Source organism: Argiope bruennichi, chromosome 4 (assembly GCF_947563725.1).
Source record: "Argiope bruennichi chromosome 4, qqArgBrue1.1, whole genome shotgun sequence".
Lineage (NCBI taxonomy): Eukaryota > Metazoa > Arthropoda > Arachnida > Araneae > Araneidae > Argiope > Argiope bruennichi.
In genome coordinates, this window is record NC_079154.1 from 103994544 (window position 1) to 104019133 (window position 24590).

Sequence of the window (24590 nt, forward strand, 5' to 3'; positions counted from 1 at the left end):
AATAGAGGTGTTAAGATCCCAAAAGTAATTCTTGGTCTGTATCTAGATTAGTTAGTTTAATAAGCACCCCATTTTGAAAGCAACACTACCCGTTATTTTAAGATGGACCCTGTAATTTTGAACCCCGGTCAGATAATCAGATTAACACTTGAAGTGCATCATGTGCTTGATGGCCCACGATTTAATATTTGACATACACCAGGCTCACGTACATGGAATCATTCAGCAGAATCAAAACCTTGAATTCTCCGAACCCCAAACCCAGATCTTATCACTGAGCCACCGTGATCCTCTGTGAATTAAAAAAAAATTCTGAAGATTCGTTTTTGCTCTACAAAAAAATGTATAGCCAGTAAACCAACCTTTGTATCAAAAGATCAATGAAATTTTTAAAAAATAATCTGGAAAAACACTGATAAATTACTAGACAACCCAATAAAAGCCCTTTATTCTCTTAGCAATCGCCTTTCAAATGAATTATTATTTCAAAGACAAAAAAGCTATAAATACTCTGTATAAAAAAGGATTTGTTGAGCTAATAACTTAACTAGAGCTTAATAACATGCAGAAAATCATAGCAATCATTAAGGATTCTCACTACAAGAATAATTCATTCGAAATAGGGGGAGGGGAGTTACCAAGGGATAGACGATTTTACCATTGGCAATATGCATAAATATTACTTTACAACTCAAAATAACTTGAATACGGAATACTCTAGGATATTTTATTCATACAAAAAGATTTTTTTTCTCTCAAATTGGGACAAAAATTCGAATAACGAGAATTTCTCTGCTAATCCTTAATTTATTATTATAGCTTAAATTTTTCTCTCTTGCACAAGGTGAAAATCGTGTTCCAATTAATTTGGTGGTTAGAATGTGCACTTCAGTGATAGTACTCGGAAAAGTATCTGCACGCAATTCGTGGCCAACTGATGTAAATAATGCTTAAAACGTCCTCCGATTTCACGCAAAAATATATAAAAAAATCATAAAAAGTTGGAAGATTATATTTAGAAGGCTCTAATTAGAAGGCAAATCCGAATTTCTAAAAACTCTTAGATGGACTTTGTCAAAAAATATTAATTGGTCATTAGATATCTGAACATCAATTTATAATACAGAGCTGGACTATTTCTAGTGATAAGAAACAGTTTACGTTCGTAAAAAAATCAGTGAAATATTCATTGAATAACTCCAAAATAATGCAAACGATTTTACGAAATAATAATGAAAACATGAATTCATAAAAATAAACAAGCGAAGTCTTGATTGATAATGTTGTTTATGCGAATTGAAAAATTAATATAAAGAAATACGAGTATCTGTCTTTTTGAAATTTTTGTTTTTCTTGCTTTTGTTCTTTCAGATTTTTCGGTGACGGAGTGTTTATTACGTAATTGCTTTCGGTATTGAGAATCGTTCTTTCAAATTTTAATTTAACAACATATCTGCCATGGAATTTAAATTTTATACATAACAGATAAATTTGGGAAAGATAATTGTGACAACATTTTAATAAATTCAATTAACTTCCAAGATCTAACAAAATTTTACTATAAAAATATATCTAATAAAATAATAAAATACAATCTAATTAATAATAAAAATAAATTCATAAGAACTGCGAAATCGTTACATTCATTTCACGCCTAATATTAATATATAAACTAATTTTCGTTCTTTCCAGTTTGTTCAAATAACGTAGTGTCATATCATATAATACTATCAAATTCTTGACTATCAAATTTTAAACTTATTATATGATTGTAAGTAATTAAGATTATTTAATGTAACAAACATTTAACTTGCACATTGTTTTAGAAAGTAAATCTTATAGAAATGCATGAAAATTCTTATTACAAAGATTAACATTCATAATAATTTGGTTTACCCAAATAATAAATAGATGCTCGGTCAAAAAAAAAAAAAAAAGGCAAAAATAAATAAATTTAAATATCAATTAAAGATTTTTTCTAAGATGAAGTTTAAACTAATAGCACCTAAATCAATTAAAAAGTACATACATGAATTAGTGATATTCCTAAATTGATGGCATTTAATTATAGTGAGGCGGTAGCAATAAAAATAGATTTAGTAATAAGATAATTTTCTTATTCAAGAAAATACTTTAAATTACTTACTTTAATACTTTAAATTAAATACTTACTTAGAAAATATTTAAACTTTAATCAAAATATATTAAGTTTCTTAAAAAATAATGCGGACAAAACTTAAAATGTAAACTTACCAAAAGAAAAGGCGGGAAAAGAAGTTCGCAGTTGTCCATGGATTCGGATTTTCTTTTGTCTTCTCAAAATCCATCCCAACTACAGACCAGTAGGATTTTTTTTTTTTTGGCACTTCGATGTCTCGGCGCAAATTGACTGCCGAGTTTGAAAAAACTGCACTTTTAAGAACTTTTTAACAGATGTGCAATCAGACAATCCACTCTGTAAATTAACTCTTGATTGTATGCGTTGTAAAAATCACGTGCTTTTGCAAAATAACTGATAAGCAAAACCATAAGTTAACTCTCTGATCTTCCTCTACTGTCAAGCACGGAGGAGAAAGAACTCCAAGAGCAGATAGAATGAGCAAAAAAATTGAGCGTAAACAAAGAGAATTTCGCGGTTCGTTTGCCAAGTTCGACTGCAGCGCCATCTGTGATCCTCGTTTCGAAGTAAGACTGAAGGTTAAACGGTTTGCAGGAAAGAACCTCGAAGTGAGGTAGTAAACATTATTAAAGGTCAGTGTAATATTGAAATCGTCCTGGGAATTTCGCATAGTTTTCGGTAATCGGCAAACCTTGAGATTTAATCTCCTGACTTTTCATGCCAAGTTCTACTCGAGAAAATATGATGTTTATTTGTTTTATAATCCGATTCGTCCATGCAGAAGTTCATTTATATAAAGTTATTTTCAAGAAAATAAAACAATAAAGATTTTTCGTCGTCTATTAAAATGCCTCTTTCGTCAGGATTTAGAATGTATTGAATTCTTCCGTAAAGATACCAGTGTTTCTCCATATAATAAATACATAAAAAAAGTAACCAAGTAAAAAAATAAATAATTAAACTATGCTCTGAATTTAAAATTAAAGTACTTAGCCTTTAAACTCTTTTCAATTTTTTGAAAGAATTTTTAATACTAACTTGATAACACATTTATGTTTATATTTGATACATATTTTTAAGTACATATATTTCATTCTAAAGTGTTAATACTTTTTTTTTCAATTTATAACAGCTACAATAAATACCAATGTTTCGGAATTTATGATATATGCATTAATTTAAACATTCTGTCAAGATTAAGAATCTTTGACCATTTCTAACACAATACAATAAAACAATTTGTTATGTGTATGGAACATTAATATCTCCGGAAATAAGTAAGCCTGACCGGTGCATCAAATTACAAAATTTTTTATGTTTGAATCTCTAAGTCAAACATTTCATAAGGCATTATATTTAAATCTACAATTCAGTCATTTAGTTTATAATAAATTCTAATTTAAATCTATAATTCAGTCAATTTGTTTATAAGGCATTATCTTTAAATCTACAATTCAGTCAATTAGTTTATAAGGCATTATGTTTAAATCTACAATTAAGTCAATTAGTTTATAAAGATTATCTTTAAATATACAATCCAGTCAATTAGTTTATAAGGCATTATGTTTAAATCTACAATTAAGTCAATTAGTTTATAAGGACTATCTTTAAATGTACAATCCAGTCAATTAGTTTATAAGGCATTATGTTTAAATCTACAATTAAGTCAATTAGTTTATAAGGATTATATTTAAATCTACAATTCAGTTAATTAATTTATAAGGCAGTATGTTTAAAACTGCAATTCAGTCAATTAGTTTATAAGGCAATATGTTTAAATCAGCAATTCAGTCAATTAGTTTATAACGCAGTATGTTTAAATCTGCAATTCAGTCAATTAGTTTATAAGAATTATCTTTAAATATACAATCCCGTCAATTAGTTTATAAGGCATTATCTTTAAATCTACAATCCAGTCAATTAGTTTATAAGGCATTATGTTTAAATCTACAATCCAGTCAATTAGTTTATAAGGATTATCTTTAAATCTACAATTCAGTCAATTAGTTTATAAGGCATTATGTTTAAATCTACAATCCAGTCAATTAGTTTATAAGGCATTATGTTTAAATCTACAATCCAGTCAATTAGTTTATAAGGCATTATGTTTAAATCTACAATTAACTCAATTAGTTTATAAGGATTATCTTTAAATCTACAATCCAGTCAATTAGTTCATAAGGCATTATCTTTAAATCTACAATCCAGTCAATTAGTTTATAAGGCATTATGTTTAAATCTACAATCCAGTCAATTAGTTTATAAGGCATTATGTTTAAATCTACAATCCATCAATTAGTTTATAAGGCATTATGTTTAAATCTACAATTAACTCAATTAGTTTATAAGGATTATCTTTAAATCTACAATCCAGTCAATTAGTTCATAAGGCATTATCTTTAAATCTACAATCCAGTCAATTAGTTTATAAGGCATTATGTTTAAATCTACAATCCAGTCAATTAGTTTATAAGGCATTATGTTTAAATCTACAATCCAGTCAATTAGTTTATAAGGCATTATGTTTAAATCTACAATTAACTCAATTAGTTTATAAGGATTATCTTTAAATCTACAATCCAGTCAATTAGTTCATAAGGCATTATCTTTAAATCTACAATCCAGTCAATTAGTTTATAAGGCATTATGTTTAAATCTACAATCCAGTCAATTAGTTTATGTTTAAATCTACAATTCAGTCAATTAGTTTATAAGGCATTATGTTTAAATCTACAATCCAGTCAATTAGTTTATAAGGATTATCTTTAAATCTACAATTCAGTCAATTAGTTTATAAGGCATTATGTTTAAATCTATAATTAAGTGTATATATCAAATGGACGAGCACTATGATTCTCAGATTCCTTATATTTTCTTATATGGCCCAGATAAATTTATAGGTATAGAGGGTCATTTATTTTTTCGAACATTGGAATTTGTGATCAGAATCTCATTTTTTTGTTGATTTTCTCATTGATGTCTTTTTATTGTATCACTTCTAATATATAATAATATTAAAATGCATAATTCAAATATTTCATAAAATTCCTAATTTAATGAATAAAACCAACACATCACTGGCTTCAATTATTGAGAGAATAGTGCCTCCATTTTCTCTTTAAATATGTCAAAATAAGCAGGTATAACACTGCATATAAATAACATTTTGTTTTTTATTTTGATTCAATCGCGAATGTTGCATATGAATAGAAAAACAGCTTGTGAAAACAGCCAGTTCGCAACCGCTGAACGAAGCAGTGTCGATAATCAGTAGTATTCTAAATGAATTCTATCAAACCTTTTAATGAGAATCATGATGTTACACCAAATACTCAAAACTGCGATATTAACTGCTTCATAACGTCCAAACAAATATCGCCAAACATTTTGAAAAATTACATATATGCCTAATACATTTCCAATTTTTAAAAAACAAAATGATTGTTGTACATGATTGTTTTCATGCAACCTCGCTGAAAAAAAAAATAGAAAGAAATGGCAAATTAGCGCTCCTAGCATGTAGATCGATTGAATCAATGATCCTTTTCATGTAATCCATTCAAAAGAAATTAAAATGTGACGAATTTGTCGCTCATGGAAGCACATCGATCCAGTGATTTCTAATTAATTTTTTTTAATATCAAGCTTTCTATTGAAATAAGTGAAGCGGGTTTTATCAGAACAGCTCGTTTATCTCCAAACTGATTACACACATGATGGAAAATGAGGAATATGATTTAGATCTTAAATGAACTATCACTAATGAATTTTGATTTCTTTCCTTTGAAGATGCATCATATAACACACTTAACTTTGCGGCACTGCGATTTTTTCTAAGCACTTCTGAGTGAAATATATAAGAAGTTCTTTAACTTTAAAATTCTTTGATTTTTTTTTTTTTTTTTTTTTTTTTTGTAGTACCATTTTTTACTGTCTAGTATACGAATAAGTATAGAAAAAAATGTAGCCATCATCAAAAAATTAGAGCTCGAAATTTTGGTGAATATCTACATTTTAGACCTCCCTCAGTTCGAAATATACATTTTTGGAAAATGTCCGTTTGTCTGTCGGTTTGTGACAAGGATAACTCAAAAACTGCTTGAGCTAGACGGATGAAATTTGGTATATAGACTTAAAACCAAATTTGCTGATTTCTACCAAATTTTAAGCAAAATCAGTGCGAAGGAAGTCTGTCTGCCCGGCTGATTGAATATAACAACACGATAATTACGAAACGAAGAGAGATATAAAATTCGGTACCTAGATATTTAACACCTTTAGTATAAACGCCTACCAAATTTTAAGCGAAATCCAAAGAGGAGTTGACTGTCTGTCGGTCTGCTCTTTCAGAAACATGTAAATGCGGTAGCTCGAAAACGTAATGATTTAAATTTTTTGCCTCTGGTATTTAATTTGACCATTTGTAACGTATTTATATATATATATTTTATAAAAATTCAAATTCGAACGAGATTACAACAAAGAATCGACATTTGCCGCTAGCGTAATTATCATATAATTTACACTCTTTAATTTCGTACTTATCTACATGTACGTCATATATAGGGTTGCTATAATTTATCAAACATTGATATGAGCCTTTTAAGTGCTAAATAAATAAAACATAAAAAAATTGTGTAAATAATTTTTTATTCTACTCTGATAAAGAAATAAATAAAGATTAAAAAATTGAATGAGATGAAGACGTAAGACAATAAAAGAAGATATAAAGCACTTAAACCTTTTTAATCAATCTTATTTTAAGGTTAATTTTATTTTCTGAGTTATATCATTTTTTTAAAATTGTAATAACACATCAAAATTTCTTCAGTTGCCTCTTCTGATAACTTATTTCTTTTGTCGGATCATTAAGTTGACATTAGGGGAAATACTTTTATCATGAGGAAAAATAAATACTTTAGGGGAAATATTCTCTTCTTTTTATTTTATGAGCTAAGACGAAAAATGCGTTTTACTAACGCTTTACTAAACATGACTTCTGATCAATATACTTTATCATTTAAAACATTTATTTTATATAGTGTAACAACTAGGAGATTTATGATGCTTGAAATTAATGCTACCCCAATTCAATGACTGACGGAATTTATACACATAATTTATTTATAATATCTTGATTAAAATAGTATTCTCTACATAGTTATATACAGCAAGGATATTAAATAAATTATCATTTACAGTTCTCGACACCCTAATTTCCTGGGCAGCGTCCTCGGTCTTGACCTTCAAGGTCGCACCTATGTAGGGGTCTGCCGTGCTTCTTCACCTTCCTTTCGTCCACTCCCGACATTCCTCCGCCCCTTACTTTTCACTAAAAATTCTTACACTGGGGAGGGAGGGGGAGTGAAAGTTCTTTGAACTCAGTTGCTGCCGGGGTACGTTACAATAACACAGTTTCATAGCTGGTTTGAAGTTTTGGTTGGTATCATTGTTTTTTAAGTAATATTTTAGACCACAGATTCCAAAATGGTATGCGGGATTTCCATGGGGGGCCAATATCGGGTTTAGAGGTAAATGGGAAGCGTTAAGAGAAGCGACCGTGACACACCTACCGATTTAGGAAATTATTGGAATAGCATACTTGAACAAACAACTTTACATATCACCTGCAATTAAATGAAACTAGTTGAGTTTTAGATCCTTTCACAAATATAGACACATAAAACGCAATCGCATAGACACGAGCTTAAAGCCTTGATGTCCATTTGACGGTTTGGATGTGCATAATAAATACAGATATAGAAAAATCCTCAATTTTAGAAGAGGACCTCATAGATCTCGCACCAACGAACTAAAAGTAAAATGGATTTGCTGAGTTCTGCTTCAGAAATCAATACCAGCTTTGGATTATGGACAAGAATCAGAGAAATGTATTGTGAATTGCTTTTATTGAGTATGGATTTAGTTCAAAAGCTTATTTATTGTCAAAGAAAAGGAATAAACAACAAATCAATAGAAAATGGAAATTGGCGGCTGACGTTAACCAATGTGGAAACCGATACTGACAAATTATTAAAACTCCATCAACTTAAACCATCTTATTAATTTTTAAATTTTCTTTTTGATTTTCATGTTTATTTTTAAATTTTTGATTATTAAATTTGTAAAATATTTGAAGATTGTTTTAGTTCTAAATTGCCATTTTTATAGATAATATACAACAATATTTCGATATTTGGTATGATAAACCAAAGAAGTTTTTTTTTTTATTGTTAAATGTGTGGTGTTCCAAAAGAGATTAGGAACCTCTTAGATATTCAAACTAGTAGAACAGAACTTAAATATCGCCAAAAGAGACGTTCCTTGTACTAAAAATATAGCGTTATATTTTTACGCTGGCTGTCTCATAGAGACTTTAGTTAGAAAACAGAGCAAAAATAGGGCAAATAATAATACAAGACAGAGTAATGAAATATGGTGACAGTCTAGCATGTACAGGGAATATAGTAACAGTAATCATACGAATAATAAATTATTACTTCTTAAATTTATGGTCAAAAATTAAATCAACCATTCTATAATTAGATGCAAAAATCAAGCAAAATTTACAAACAATTCAAGTATTCAGTATATTTTTAATTGAATCAGTAGGTAATTGTAGTTATCATCTAATTGGACATTAAAAATAAACTAACCGCTGATAACCATGATAATTTATTTCATGACATTTACCTTGTTCTTTTATTAAGTTTTCAAACCACTAATAGCTCATGCGCTTTATTCACTTCTAAAGATTTAATACCACAAAATAATATTGATCTTTAGGGCTGCTATTCTTCAACTAATAAATTAGAGCAAAATGATTCCGCCTAGTTCATCCTTGAAAGAGCATAACGACCTTGAATAGACCAGGCGAAAACAATATCCATAGTATCAGCGTCATAATTTAATTTTTCCATAAACAGTCTGCATTTAGCATGAATCATCAGCGAGATTCCTTAACTTCTCCAGTTATAATTTTATTTCTATGTCTCTATGTGTGGAATTCTGATTTTCTATTCGTTATTATTAGAGCTCCGATAACATCTAATCTATATATATAAAAAAAATCAAGATCATGTATATTTGGCTCTAAAGTTGTCATTCTTCTCTAGGAATATATTAATATTCAAATTAGAATTAGAGGTATTCCCTAATAAATGAAACTTCATTTCTACTGTCTAAAAGCAGCCACTTACTACACACTGCTTTCATTCATTTTGCCCAATGGTCAATAAAAGTTTGTCTATACCCTTTGAAAGATGACGTTAGTTCCATTTATGTCTCCGAAATTTTGCGATGTGTCGGTGGATTTTTCTTTTTGATGAAAAGCCAGTTTCGGATTTTTATAAATGGATTTGCAATGCAGTTTCTCGCCACATTTCTGCAAGAAAGACAGTTAGTTGCGCAGAAAATATCTAAATATCATTGGTCGAAACATTACAAAAATTCGATATTTTTATGGGTTTTTAATTCTTCGCATTCAAATTTCCTATGATCATCTTTGTTTCAAAAAATTCACTCCTCATTCATCATGGATAAATTAAAAATGTGTAATTTTCAGCTTAAAAATGTTATGCTTTTTTCTTTCTTTCCTTCTTTTTTTCTATTTTGTTTTTTTAATATCCTGTCGTAGAAAGTTTTCTTTAAAAAGTTTATTAGAATTGCAGCTTTACGACAATTAATTTCGTTTCTCCAAAATGCTACCAGTTCATTAAAATCAAATTTCGCCTGTTGTTTTCAACTTCGGTTGAATTAAAAATCGAAATTTCTGTAAAATTATAAGAAAAAGCAAATTTCTATAGCTTCCGAATATTACATTCATTCAAAAATTTAAAGCTTTGTTTCCGAATTTTAACTTCATCAAAAAATATTCGCAAAAATTTAGATGTGATGTTTCCAACAGATTCAATTGATAATAATTTATTCTTCTGCAAAACAATAACAGTAATTTGTCTTCAGAAACGATCTTCCGAAACAGAAAAACTGTCGACTTTAATCACTTACAACAAATCCAGATATTAGCGGCTTGAGATTCACCCATCCGGCAATAGATGTCGCCGGAAAGACTTGGATCCAAACTTTTTTTTACTTTCTCATGTGCGGAGAAATTATTGGAAACGCCAAAAGTTTGAACTCAAGGTTTTGACGCATCTCCAAGTTTCAGATCTTCCTGAGTCAAAAAAATATGTTTTTGAAATTTTGTCTGCCAATGAACAAAGATTTTGAAATAGTCGTATGAAATTTAATAAAATCTTTACACCAAATTTGAAGATTTTTATCAATTTTTGAACAAAAGCCATTTAAAAGAAATATGTCTGGCTATCCGAATATAAGTTAATGCAATAGCTACAAAACAAGGAGAGCTAGATGGAAAAAAATTGGAAAAGAGATTTAACTTCTAAAATGTAATTATCATAATGGATTTGGTTTCAAATACAGAAAATTTACAATCAAATTCGTCAAGGAGTAGCCTGTGTTTCACAGTAAGTTTATACTTTCACATGCATTTTTATGCGAAAATTCAAAAAATATGTTACTTCTCCTGAATTAATTGATTATTTGTTTTAAGAAAAGGATATAATGTTACTAAAACAATGCTTCTCAATCGCGCTGAAAAATGTCCATTGATAATTGCAATACTGTGTTAAAAGAAAAATGAAAAAACAAAATAATGGGACGTTATTTAGGCGACATTGCAATTGTCTGAAATGCTCACAATTTTTATCCTAAAGACTAAACGATGGTTAGGATAATGGATGATCAGGGCCGCCGCGTGAGGATGGCAAAATTGTTCACCGCACAAGGGCGCAGGAAGCGTCAAAATTTGTAGTACTTATAGTTTTTTTAATTTAATGTTACTTAAATAAAAGTTGTTAATTATATGCTTGCAATTTTGCACATTTTATATTTTCTTAGCAATAAAATAGGATTTTATTTTAATTTTAATTTTATATTTTAATTTAATTTTAGTTTTCCTTTCTGAGGGTTGTTTTCGTTTGTGTAAAACAAAATTTGATTGCCGATACGAACAATAAAAACACGTTCCGTGTGGAGTTCGCACTACCACACGGAACGTGTTAAAAATCTAAGAATTTGTAACACGTAACAACAGGAATTGGGAATGTTTTATATCGGCATATATTTATTCTTTATGCTGTGAAGCTGTTGCGACTCAACATCGTTGTTTAGTTTGCTTTTTTTTTTCTGGAATGATGGTAGCGACGACACCGTGGGTGTGTGCTCTTGAATTAACAGGGAATTTCCTTATTTTTAATCATACACATAGTCGCTGCTCATGAAGTGCGTACATTCTGTGAATTGCTTCGCAAGCAAAGTACTGTGATTAATTGATTTCAAACCGTTTTTTGTTTATAATTGCTCCAAAAAATAGGATTATTATTTAGAGGTGAGTGAACAATCTAAATATATTATTAGTATTATTTTCATAGCAATAAAGATTCATTAAAAAGGAACAATTCATTAAAAAAAATGTATCTTTCAAATTAACAAAATAATTCAAAAAGCAACTTTTTATTTATCATTATAAAACCCAGAAAAATCTTACCCTTAATTGGGCAGAATTTGATTTATCTATTTCTGATATACAATTACAATTTACAAATAATCGAAAAAAAATTCTAAAAAAATTATTAATGACTATAGCTTTTTTTCAGTAAGTTTATAATTATTATGTACCTGAAACGTTTTCAATATTTCGATTGCTTATAAAAAATGCTTTTTAGTAATTTGTATTAATATTGGTTTAATTTACTTAAATATTTTGAATCAGCAAAAAGAAGAAAAAAATTCACTCCAAATTCTCAAAAATAAATTTTCCGCAGAAAAAAAAAAAATTTTTTTTCTGAATTTTTAGTCAAATTAGTTTTTTTATCTGAATCTTTATTTAGTAGCAAATGGCATAAATGGGCTTTCGACTTTCAAACAGTATCTTGAGAGAAAATCATATGATGCATTTTGTATATGGAATGAAAATTAATTTTTTATTATTTAGTACAATAATTATTTTTTTAGAAACATATTCTCAAAAAAAGAAAGAAAAAAGTCTGCAGCACAAAATAGAAAAAGTTAATTGCAACGAGAGGTAGCCAATCAAAAACTGGTGGGATCTCTAAATAATTATTTCAGAAACAGAATAGGATTAGACAGACAAGCAATTGAATCTGGACCATCAACATCAGGTTTGGAATTTCATAATGAAAATTTATTTCAAAATATAAATTCATCAGAATATGATCAAGAAGAAGCCACGATTGTACCAATAGAAAACTTAGATGTTGACGTAGAAAATTCACCTAGTAATAATGTAAACACATAAAAGCAGTGCATCTCACCTTAAACATAGGTAAAAATGTAGTGAACTCAAAATGTCTTTGCGTAATTTATGTACCATTGATGCAGCTGAACAAGGACTTTATGATGCAGAAAAGGTTCACTGGCAATCGGTTATTGAACGTCTTATTTATTTTATTCAATATTTAGCCCGCAATGCCTTGCATTTAGAGGTTCTTCGAAAGAGTTGTATCATAATGATAATGGAAATTTTTTGAATTTCGTTGAAACCATAGCAAAATTTGATCCAATAATCGCTGAACATCTCCACAAAATTCAAACATCTCAAAAGAAGAGCATTGCTCATTACTTAGGGGATCAAATTCAGAATGAAATAGAAGGAATTAAAAAACATTTATTACATATGATTAAATAGTCAAAATATTACTCACTAATTCTGGATACTACACTTGATGTCAATCATACCGAACAGTTGATTGTTGTAATTCGATTTGTTCATAAAAACGAGGAAACCAATAAAGCCCAAATTGAAGAACATTTTTTAGGATTTCAATCTGTCGACGACACTACTGGACAAGGTCTGTTTGAATCCATAAATGGACATTTAAAATCGTTAGAAGTAAATTTATCAGATTTACGAGACCAATCTTACGATAATGGTGCTAATATGAGAGGAAAGCACAAAGATTGCAGCAAAAAATTATTGAAAATAATTTGAGGGCACTCTATATCCCTTACTCTGCTCATTCTCTAAATTTAGTTGTAAATGATGCAGCTAAAATTTCCTTCGAAACAGTTAATTTCTTCGGAGTAGTTCAGGAGCTTTATAACTACTTTCTTCATCTGTTAAACGTTGGTCTATTTTGCAACAGTATGTTGAAAAATTTAACTTTAAAGCCACTTTCCAACACCAGATGGGAAAGTAAAATTCAAGCTTTAAGACCGTTGAAAAACGGTTTGAAGGGAATTTTGAGAACGTTGATAAATATTCAAGATCAAACAATGGAATCAAGAATTCAAGCAAAAAAATTTGATTCAGATGGTAATTTAAATTCATTTGTTCCATTAACATCTGGCATATTTTAAATTTAGTAAATGTGGTAAATAAAATAATGCAAAACGGGATTTACAAATCGTGATTGACAATTTACAAAATCTTATATCAGAACTAAATAATCTTAGATCAGATGAAGCGTCTGAACATGCATCATCAGAACATATCGTTGCTGATGATTTGGGAGTGAATATTGATTTTCCACAAAGTCGAAACAGGTTTAAAAAGGAAACTATTTCAAGATGAACAAACCGACGACCCAATCAACAATCCAAGACAAAAATTTCAGGTTGAATTTTACAATATAATAGACACTGCTATTTCTTCAATTACTGAAAGATTCAGTCAATTAAAAGAACATTACAATTACTTCACTATATACCTAATTTAAAAAACTGGAGTGACAATGAAATTTTAAAACATTGTAAAGAATTAGAACAAAAATTAACGGATACTAAAAATGTTAATGAAAAGGACATTGATAGATTAAATTTGTTCGAAGAAATAAAATCTTTGCGATGTTTTATCAAAGAAGATATGTCACCTATTGATGTTTTAAATTATATTTATGAAAACAATCTTACCGATACATTTCCAAATATTGCAATAGTTTTACTGATTTCTTTAACCCTTCCAGTTTCGGTGGCTACTGGAGAACGAGATTTTTCAAAACTTAAAATTATAAAAAACTACATGCGATCTACCATGGCGCAGGAGATATTATCGGACTTGTCAATTATATCCAGAGAGAGCGAAATTTTGGATAAATTAAATAAAAAGGAATTGATACAAGCGTTTGTACTTGCTAATGCTAGGAAAATCAATATTTGAATATATTTTCTAATTTTTATATTTTACTTTAAAAAATGTTTTATCATTGTTTTTTTTTTAAATTTATGGAATAATAAAAAAACAATAAGACAAACGTGTTTTAATATTATAATTTTAAAGCTTTTCAGTTCGAAAGTCAAATTTTGAATACTATAAAAGAGTATTTCACATATAATTTGCAGCATTTTATAAAAGTGCAACAGAACCCCATAAAGGGGCGCCAAATTTCAATTTGAACAAGGGCGTCTAATACCCACGCGGAGGCCCTGTAGATGGTTACTAATGGATGGTTCGTTTAGTAAAGACTAAACGATGGTCGAACAGTAAAAAGGAAATAGAATTTATCTAGCTGAATTTAGAGAGTATCAGGGAAACTGAATATGAGGAACCTTACTATCTAAAGTATCAGATTTAGTTAGATATGATGGGTAAAAACACTATATAGCTGTAAATAAAACTCAACTAAGATGTGCCCATTGTTGCAAAAAAGTATACAGAAAATGTAGTAAGTGCAATTTGTTATTTCTCATACATTGTTATTACTTTGTTCATCAATGTTTCATACTTTGTTGAATGTTTTGTTATTTTTCATACACTGTTGTTACTTTGTTCATATAATGTTTTATATTTTGTTAAATGCTTTGTTATTTTTCATACAAAAGATTTTTTGCTTGTTATATGAGTTTATATTAATGGTTATTCTATTTAAGCTCATAAATTATCCTCTAAATGATTAAATTATTAGTCTACAATATTTTTGGGGGAAAATTATGTACCGTTTGGTACATAGCATCCTTTTTTTTGTTAGTCTTTTAATTAAATAAAAAATTCTAAATTATATATTTTTTTTAATATTTGTCCTGTTAATTAAACATCATTTTCAACCACTATATAAAATATTTTTGGAAACAATGTTAGGCCTTAATGGATTAATATACAGACAGACTATATTGGCGAGTATATCCTTCCAGGACACAAATACATATTATTCACATAGAAATCAAGAAGGAATGTCCTATTTTTATTTAATGTATAAACTGCATTCAAACTTTGCATTATTAAAATAACATTATTTTTCAACACAGCAGATGCTTCGATTGTTATCAAACAGAATGCAAAATTAAATAAGTGATGAAATGTTAACAATATAAGTAAAAGCAGTGTTCACTTTACTAAAAAATCTTGATTCGGTCGATAAAATGTATTTCAGCAAAATTTTCTAGAATTTTTTTTTTATGTCTTATCATCTTCTATTCAAAATTAGATTTAAGATTTTAACATGTCACGACAGGAAAAATGGAAAATAAATAGGCCAATAGAGAGCAAAATTTCTCAATCTTTTCAAAAACTATGTATCCCGGAAAATAAACATATGAATGTTCATGAAATGGAACATATGGGTGCTAATGAATCAATTAATATGAATGAAAATGAATTAATTTATATATATAATGGAAAACAGGATATTCTTAAAGAAAATGCAGAAATGCCATCATGCAACAATCACCAACATGCTGTACAAAACGAAATGGCATTCATCTACCATCAAAGACTGAATACCAGACAAGCAGTTTATGAACCGAAAGTTGAAAACTTTTCTGTATGGAATGCATATAAACCTATTTTAGACCATGAAGAACCAATGGAAATAGATGAAATAGCTTCGCCCAATTGTCAAAAAGAGAAAACTGAATGTAAGATTTTTGAAGGAAAAAGGAAAACCGAAGCCATGCAAGAAGACTGGAATAATCATTGCCAACTTGTACAAAATTGGGAATCAATGGATATTGACCAAAATGAAATAGATTGGCTTCAACATTCAACACGATATATCGGAAAGTCTTTATATGAAATAGAACCAGAAAACTTTTCAGTATGGAAAACATATAAACCTATTTTAGACATTGAAGAGCCGATGGAAATTGATGGTGTCGAAACAGCTTTTCCGAATACTGGACTTGATGTTCTTGAATCCCAAAATGGAAGCAACTATTTTTGGAAAAGTTCAAAATTTGACTTAGAGAAAGGTGAACCAATAAATACTGATGACACACGAAGAGTCTGGGATCAGAATCAGAATTTAAATATAAATCAGAATATTCCAGATTCAAAAAAGGGAAATATCAACCTATGGGAAAACAGTATTTCTGATTTAGAATCTACCGAACCAATGGATGTTGACAAAAGTGAAATGGGTTGTTCCTCTTTCGAAAAATCAAATACGCAGCCAAACGTACGAAAATATGATAATCGAAAAGACGATCTTAACGTAGAGGATGAATGTGAATTTGGGATATTTGAAAGGTGAGGCAACATAAAATTATGAAAAAATAAGAGAAAATTATTAATATTATTATAAAAATTTATAAAATTATTATAAAAATTATTAAATTATAAATATTATTATAAATTATAATTAAATTATAAAATTAAATTAATTTTATGTTATTAAATTGTGCATTTGTACACTATAGCTGGCAATAATGTTATTAAAGTCAATTTGATAATTTCTCATATACAAAGATAAAGTGTTTTAACCTTCAAAAAAACGTCGATAAATCTCCAATAAAAATGTTTGGAATGATGTCTGATTATCTATAAACGTAATAACGGTAAAGAATATTCGAACGAAATTTGGCTCGTAATCTTTACATCAAATCTAAGATTTATAATAATTTAATCGTCTTTGTAGATCATCTGGTTCGCCAAGATAAATCGTCAGTGTCATTTTCAGTTATTTTATGTAACTTGGTCTCCATGACTTCTTCGGCTTAGTTTAATTTAGTTATATTAACGTCCCGTTTATAGCAACACTAAAGCTATTTTGGGACGGACCTCGTCATTTTGAACCGCGGTCAGATGACGAAGTCGACACCTGAGCTGGCACCCCCTTCTCCACACCACACCACACTAGTGGGAGGACGTTGACTTCTTCGGAAAAATATTTTTTAGCTTCAAAAATTTTGATTGTCATCTAACTCGTGCTATTTTAGAAGCCTTCACTAATTTTCTGTCATGACTCGCAAAAATTGAGCTATAATTAGAAACAAAAATACTTTAACGAATGCAAAACTTTTTTTTTTTTTTTTGCTAAAAATCAAACATGTTTCTTTTTAATATGAGTGTAGAAAATAAAATTGAAGAGCATTGACGTCTCATGATAACAACGTTTACCAGTTTTTCTTGGAGCATCTAAGATGAAGATTTCTCAAACCCCATTATTAATAGTTTGAATTATTTGATCGCAAATGCTTTTTGCGTAAAATGTTAGCTTAAAGATCTTTGATTGTGCATACGGTAAAAGATCATTCGTGTTGTAATTTCGTTCACGGATCTGCATCAACATAAGGGCATTGCTCAACTGACTGAGAATTCTAAACACGTAATCTCGATTTCTAAACACGTAATCTCGCGATTTATAAACACGTAATTTCAATCATTATCAACGCTTCGTAGTTGTTTTCGTCTACGAAATCCATATTCATATTTGAATTTTTCTTGTGTATTCGACGGAAAATATTTCATCTATGTATGATTTATATCTCTCACATAACTCTGTCGGAGATGAAGGAGCGCAGGCGATCAATGCAAACAATGCGCGAATTTGATTTTCATGTGATCTGTTGCACCTGCCACCTTTCCAGACACCCCAATGTCGGTCGTTTCTCAATAAATTCCACCCCTATTTTCATCTCAAACTGAATTAGAGTAGACCATTGGATATAAAGCTACTAGTTCTGTATATTGTTACAAAAAATTTTCTACAACACCGTCGATCAATTATAATAACGTAACGCATTTAATCTCTATAGTTTAGCAGCTTGCTTGCTGTCTAATCCTCCACTTGTCGGCGACTCCGACTCCTCTCACACACAACTTCTTACGATACACACGACTTCACTGCAGCTTCACAGTGCCCGTCTTTTATAGTTCCGGGAGGCGGGGCTAGAATCTTCAGACCAATCAGGGCGTATCTGAGTGTGTCTAGGTTCCTACTGGATGGATTGTGAAACTTCTCGAACTTTCCAATATGATCCATTTAGTCGCCGAATGGCCGCCAAGCTCTCAGGTCATTGACGCACAAGACAGATCTTACAAAGGTTTTAACGGTCTTCCTCCCCGATGACACTATTCATGCCGGGTAGCAAAATTACAGATTTGTAACAATATAATTATTTCTAGGATAGTAGGTATTCGCCAAAAAATGAGTTTGAATTTTTTTAAACTAAAAAATTCTTTTTTCTTTCATATATGGTAACATACCTGGAACTTGCAACTAGATAATAAATTGCATTCCATCCAGCCATCTATTTCTGGTTTTAAGGCTGACTCTCTCAGTCGGAGATTGAGTGTCAAGTTAACAAAACTTCGCATGGGTCATACTTATTTCACTCATAAGTATTTACTTCATTCGGATACAGCTCCAATTTGTGCAAGATATAGTACCATAATTTCTGTTCGCCCGCTGTTCGAAAACAGCCGATTTAAGCCTGGGGTGGGGAGCGCCTCTTGTTTCTATAGTAGCGCCATCTAGGGCCAAGAGAACGACTTAGCTACACACACGTCACAACCCATTTTACGGGGCGCACTTCATTCACGCATTTCATTCACTCATCAACAGATCGTCATTTAGACCTGAATCAGAGAACGATCACCCCTGATCCAGTACCCCCAGTGGTATTACTCTCGACATGGAGGACTTTGTGAGCACGACAGATTTAACGCGCGTCAGCCACCAAGCACGCGGGGAATCTTCGGCCAGCGGAGTTCGAACTCGCAACCTAAGGGACGCGAATCCGACACTCTACCAACCAGGCTATCTCGGCCTATAATATCATATGTGAATGCCTTATGTACCGTTTTCTAAGAATAAAAAATTTCGGAAGAGATTTTCGAAATTTGAAGTTTAATTGGCGAACCTTACCATGTTGATGCGTTTTCATTTTTACTTGTCATCAATTTCATGCATAATATTTAATTTCTATTTTCACTTTGTCATTTTTACTTTCATCTCCTTACTGTTTTTAATAAATATTTTTTTTTTTTTTGTATTTTAAGTTTGACACAGCTTGGTCAATATTGGCCCTTGCGCCAGAAAAAAAATCAATCAATCAATCTTCTTTCTTTTAAATTTTATTGAAATTTTAATGTTTTTCCTTCATGTCTTTGAATTATTTTATTGTACAAAAATCATTTTTATACCAATTTATAAATCAAACAATTAAGTTTTCATTTTTCCCCCGACAATTTTTTTTCCTATAATTCTTATAAGTATAAATAAATAAAATTTATTGAATTTTCAAAATTTATCTTATGTATATTTGATAACTTTGATTGGTACTTTTCCGTTAGCCGGGCGCAAATGTCGCAAATTGTGAACCAAAAGCGATCCAAGTCGCCAAGAAATTTGGCGAAATTCTACATTATGTGACGATTTTCCGCTTGCCTTTGATTCTTTCAATTTTTTTTTTTTTTTGGTTGTTATGTTTATACACATACGTACTGCTTTAATTCATAATGTTATCTTTGCTATAATTAAGAATGAATTTTCAAAAATAATAATAAGAGAGACGAATGAAGTCTTAAACATTATCATCATGCTTATTATTACAATTTTGTTCTCAAACTTATTACCTCTAGTCCGAAACATGACAATATTTCGTGCTAGTTTCGTTCCTTTCCTTCTTCTTTTATAAGGAATGGTTACGATAAGGCGAACGCAGACGACGTTTATTGCCGGTGCACTAGCATCTCAAGAGTATCTTAACTGTGAACTTAGCACCCTAATTTATTTTTTATTCTAGGGTAATCAGAAAGCAGGCTGTGATAATTAGTTGGAGTTTTAAGATTTCGAAGGAAAGGTATGTGAGATTTTGATGAAATGTTAAGTTAATTTCGTTTTTTTTTTTGTTCAATATTTATCAATTTTCAAATTCATTGGTTCAATATTTATCAATTGGCAAATCCATTGGTTCAATATTTATCAATTGACAAATCCATTGGTTCAATATTTATCAATTGACAAATCCATTGGTTCAATATCTTATAATAATTTTCTACGTCCCTTCCTGTAGCCTGACTGTGAACGTAATGGACGAAAAAAATGGATTCGTTCATCACGTCATTTATCGGTGCCATTTGAATTAAAATATTGTCACAAAATGTCAAAATAAATTAAGAAATGAAGATATGACAGATAATTAAAAATAAAAGTATGGCAAAATACTATGATACAATATACTGAATTTCTTTTTATCATTTCAGTGACAAGACAAGCCGGGACTTAAATTCTCCCGAATATTTCCTAGATTATGATTTTGGAAACGATCTACCCGAAGACAGCGATGATGTTCAGGAAGAAGGCATTAGCGATGTAGAATTCGAACAATGGTTAACGGAATACATAAAGCAGTTACAAGAAAACCAAGAATTCCAAAACTGAAGCAGCTGATTCTGAGATTTTAACGTAATGTGACCTGATAGTAAGAATTTTTTGAATAAAAGGAGTGACGTGAATTGTGCCTAGAGAATTGTTTCCATTCATTCATTTGAAACTTTATTAAAACTTTCAATGATCATGCATTCGGATGCCAAAATGGGATCTGTTTATTATGTAAACATAACAGAATTTGAAATTTTTAGGACTTAAGTCCCCCAAGGCTAATTAAGTGGAATTATAATGAAAGAAAATGATATTTTAGAGCTGTTTTAAAAACAATTTAAATTTTACTAATCATTTACCAACCATTTAATTTATATCTAACCATTATATTTATATAATTTATATCTAAGCGTGGATATATATATATATATATATATATATATAATGATATTTTAAACTCTTAATTTAATCCAAAGTAATTTCCAAAACTTTATCTTAATTTAGCCCATCGTAACTTCATTCTAAAATATTCTCTTATTTCTTGATCCAATTCCACTTTCGGTTTAATTAATCGCTTTGTAAAAATAATGCGCCATCAGTACTGCGTATTAAATGAAAGTGATACTTTTGCCCTTGAAAAGGTGTCAAAGGTCAACACATGTATTCCTTTGGCGCATGGCCAGAAATCCAATGTTATATAAGACTAGTGTTCATTTGTTTCCTCCCTTTTCACTCTCTTTTTGCCTTTTGCTTCCTGTGTTGCGCTGCGCTGCGCCGCGCCGCGCCGTGCCTTCTTGTTAAAATCATGCCTGCCACTCGGCATAGAATAAAACTGAATTAAAAATACCAAGTCTCTTCACTGTTTCGAACCTGCATTCTACTTCAATCAAAATATGTTACATATATATATAATGATATTTTTAATTCTTAATTTAATCCAAATTAATTTTCAAGATTTTTTCTTAATTTAGCCCATTGTAACTTCATTCTAAAATATTCTCTTATTTCGTGATCCAATTCCACTTTCGGTTTAATTAATTCCTCTGTAAAAATAATGCGCCATCAGTACTATGTATCAAGAGAAAGTGATATCTTCGGTTGTCCTTGAAAAAGTGTCAAAGTTCAATATGTGTATTGAATTGGCGCCTGGCCAGAAGTCCTATGTTATATAAGACTAGTAATCATTTGTTCGTCCCTTTTTCGCTTCTTTCATACTTCTACTTTTGTGCCGCGATGCGTCTTGTAAAAAATCATGCCTGCCACTCGGAATAGAATAAAACGAAATTAAAAATACAACGTCTCGTCTATGTCTTCAAACCTGCATTCTGCTTCAACCAAAATATGTTATATATTATTTGATTTCCCAATATGTGGAAATTGCACAGAATCAGTTACTGCATTTACACAATTATGCAGGAAATTCTAAAGCAATACAACAAAAAAACGTAATTACTTCTTTCTATCTTTTTTTTTCTGTCTTAGTTACAATCATTTAACACAAGTACAAAGCGATAATTGGGCAAAATTGTATAAATTAATAACTATGATAAGATCACATTAATCTAAGCCAGAAAAATCACACTTCAAACGATATCTAGTAAAACGTTTAACGTTTATTTCATTTTTCAGGAAACAACAACCATGTGAATAATCAATGCAAGTAAACGTTGACGAATGGTGGTAAAAATGTAACATAAATTTTCAATTACATAGCTGTGGTTAATAATTTTCAAAATAATGCGTTCAGCAATGCTATGAGTACAACCGATACAAAACCAAGCGGTAGTGGTCCCCCCCCCCAAAAAAAAACTTTCTCGATACATTTCAATTAACTTATCTAACTTAACTACATACATTTTTCTCATACATTCCTATAAACTTATCTTGCCAGCAGAGAATGCTTTGCATAACATTGGTGTACATAACATTGGCGAAATATCATCTTTTGGCGTGAATTTAATTACATACATTTTTCTCATACATTCCTATAAACTTATCTTGCCAGCAGAGAATGCTTTACATAACATTGGTGTACATAACATTGGCGAAATATCATCTTTTGGCGTGAATTTAATTACATACATTTTTCTCATACATTCCTATAAACTTATCTTGCCAGCAGAGAATGCTTTGCATAACATTGGTGTACATAACATTGGCGAAATATCATCTTTTGGCGTGAATTTAATTACATACATTTTTCTCATACATTCCTATAAACTTATCTTGCCAGCAGAGAATGCTTTGCATAACATTGGTGTACATAACATTGGCGAAATATCATCTTTTGGCGTGACGTGAATTTAGCATTTTTAGTGAATCTATCGTGTTATACTTGGCGAATTATTTGGCGATTAATCCCTGTCATGCGTTAATAGTATCCAAAAATCGAATTTATGTTTTACACTGTTTTCTCCAAATCGATTGAAACAAAGATTTGACTCAAAATTGCACTTGTGGTCATAAAATTTCATACAAAATTTGATATATTTAAATCATTGCATTTTTGAATTTTCGAGTTTACATGTTTCTGAAAGAACAGACCAACAGAGGATCAACTCCTAGTTGAATTTGGCTCAAAATTTGACAGGTGTCTATACTTCAGATGTTAAATATGTGTACCGAATTTTATTTACCTAGCTCTCTTCGTTTTGTAATTATGACAGCTTATATTCGTACTGCGGACAGATGGATTTCCTCTGAACATTTTGTATTCAAAATTTAACAGAAATCTGCAAATTTGGTGGAAAGAATGTATACCGAATTTGAACTTTCTAGTCAAAGTGTTTTTCAGTTATCTTTGTTACAGACAGATAGACATTTTCTAAAAATGTGTTTTCGAACTCTGGAAAGTTTAAAACGTGGATATTCGTGAAAATCCCGGGTTCGAATTTTTGGAAGATTACTATACTTGCTCTATACTACGTATACGAGAGCCGGCGTCCTGGCACAGGGGTAGCGCGTCTTCCCCGTGATCTGGGCGTCCCGGGTTCGAGTCCCGGTTTGGGCATGGTTGTTCTTCTGTTGTTCTATCTGTGAGATGTGTGAATGTGCCCTCCTGTAAAAAGGGGTTGTGCAAGCGAATGAGTGTTGCGTGAGTGGCAAAGTCGTACTCTTGGCCCTAGTTGGCGCTGCTATAAAAAATAAGAGACGTTCCCCTCAGGCTTAAATCGCTGTCTTCGTAACAGCGGGCTTGTCAGTGGCAAGTGCCATAAGAAAACAAACAAACGTATACGGGAAATTAAAAACGAATAAAAAATAATTAAAAAGGAAAGTATTTTGGGGATATTATTTTAATAATATCCCTTTTCAACCAATATTATGATTACTTTATAAGCCATTCTGTAATCATCATGGGTAAAATAATGAAAAAAGAAAAATAAACTAACCTTTTAAGGAATTACTTAGGATACAACTCAAATATGGAACATTTCTTTATGAAATTATCAAAGATTCCAAATGATATATATCTTTAATTAAAGAAATCCGGCTGTTTTTCAAGAGCTTCTATTCACTTTTCGTTAGTTTTATGGATGCTTTTACCAAAGATCCCATGACGGGAAATGACCAATCAGATTCCGTTGTTAATGGCTTCCATTATATTGAGACATTATAATTTTTCAGCACCAGCCCATATGGCTTTTGACCTTCATGTATGGGTAGTAGTTTCTGCTTCGCGCTTTTGGATTTGATAGATTTATTGGTATAAACAAACGGTTTTTAAAAGTGCGTGTGTGATTTAACGAGACTCTGGTGTTCTTGTTAATTGCTTTGGTTTTTTTTTTTTTTTTTCGTTAGGAGAATATGGGAATGTGCATTCAGTTTATTGTTGCTGGGGGTAAAGATGAAATATTTCTGGGTCTGTATTATAGAAGTCTTGGTACTGGTAT

General features: G+C 30.4%; 1 protein-coding gene across 2 annotated transcripts in view; it reads right to left on the reverse strand.

Moving 5' to 3' along the window:
* LOC129965887 (ATP-binding cassette sub-family C member 4-like) overlaps positions 1-2564 on the reverse strand; it is a 104984-nt gene extending 102420 nt beyond the window's left edge. For both annotated transcript variants that reach the window (XM_056080148.1, XM_056080149.1), the window contains exon 1: positions 2254-2564. In XM_056080148.1, the coding sequence (XP_055936123.1) occupies positions 2254-2327 (74 nt within the window). In that variant the 5' untranslated portion in view covers positions 2328-2564. The remainder of the gene's footprint in view (positions 1-2253) is intronic.
* Positions 2565-24590: the final 22026 nt, after the last annotated feature.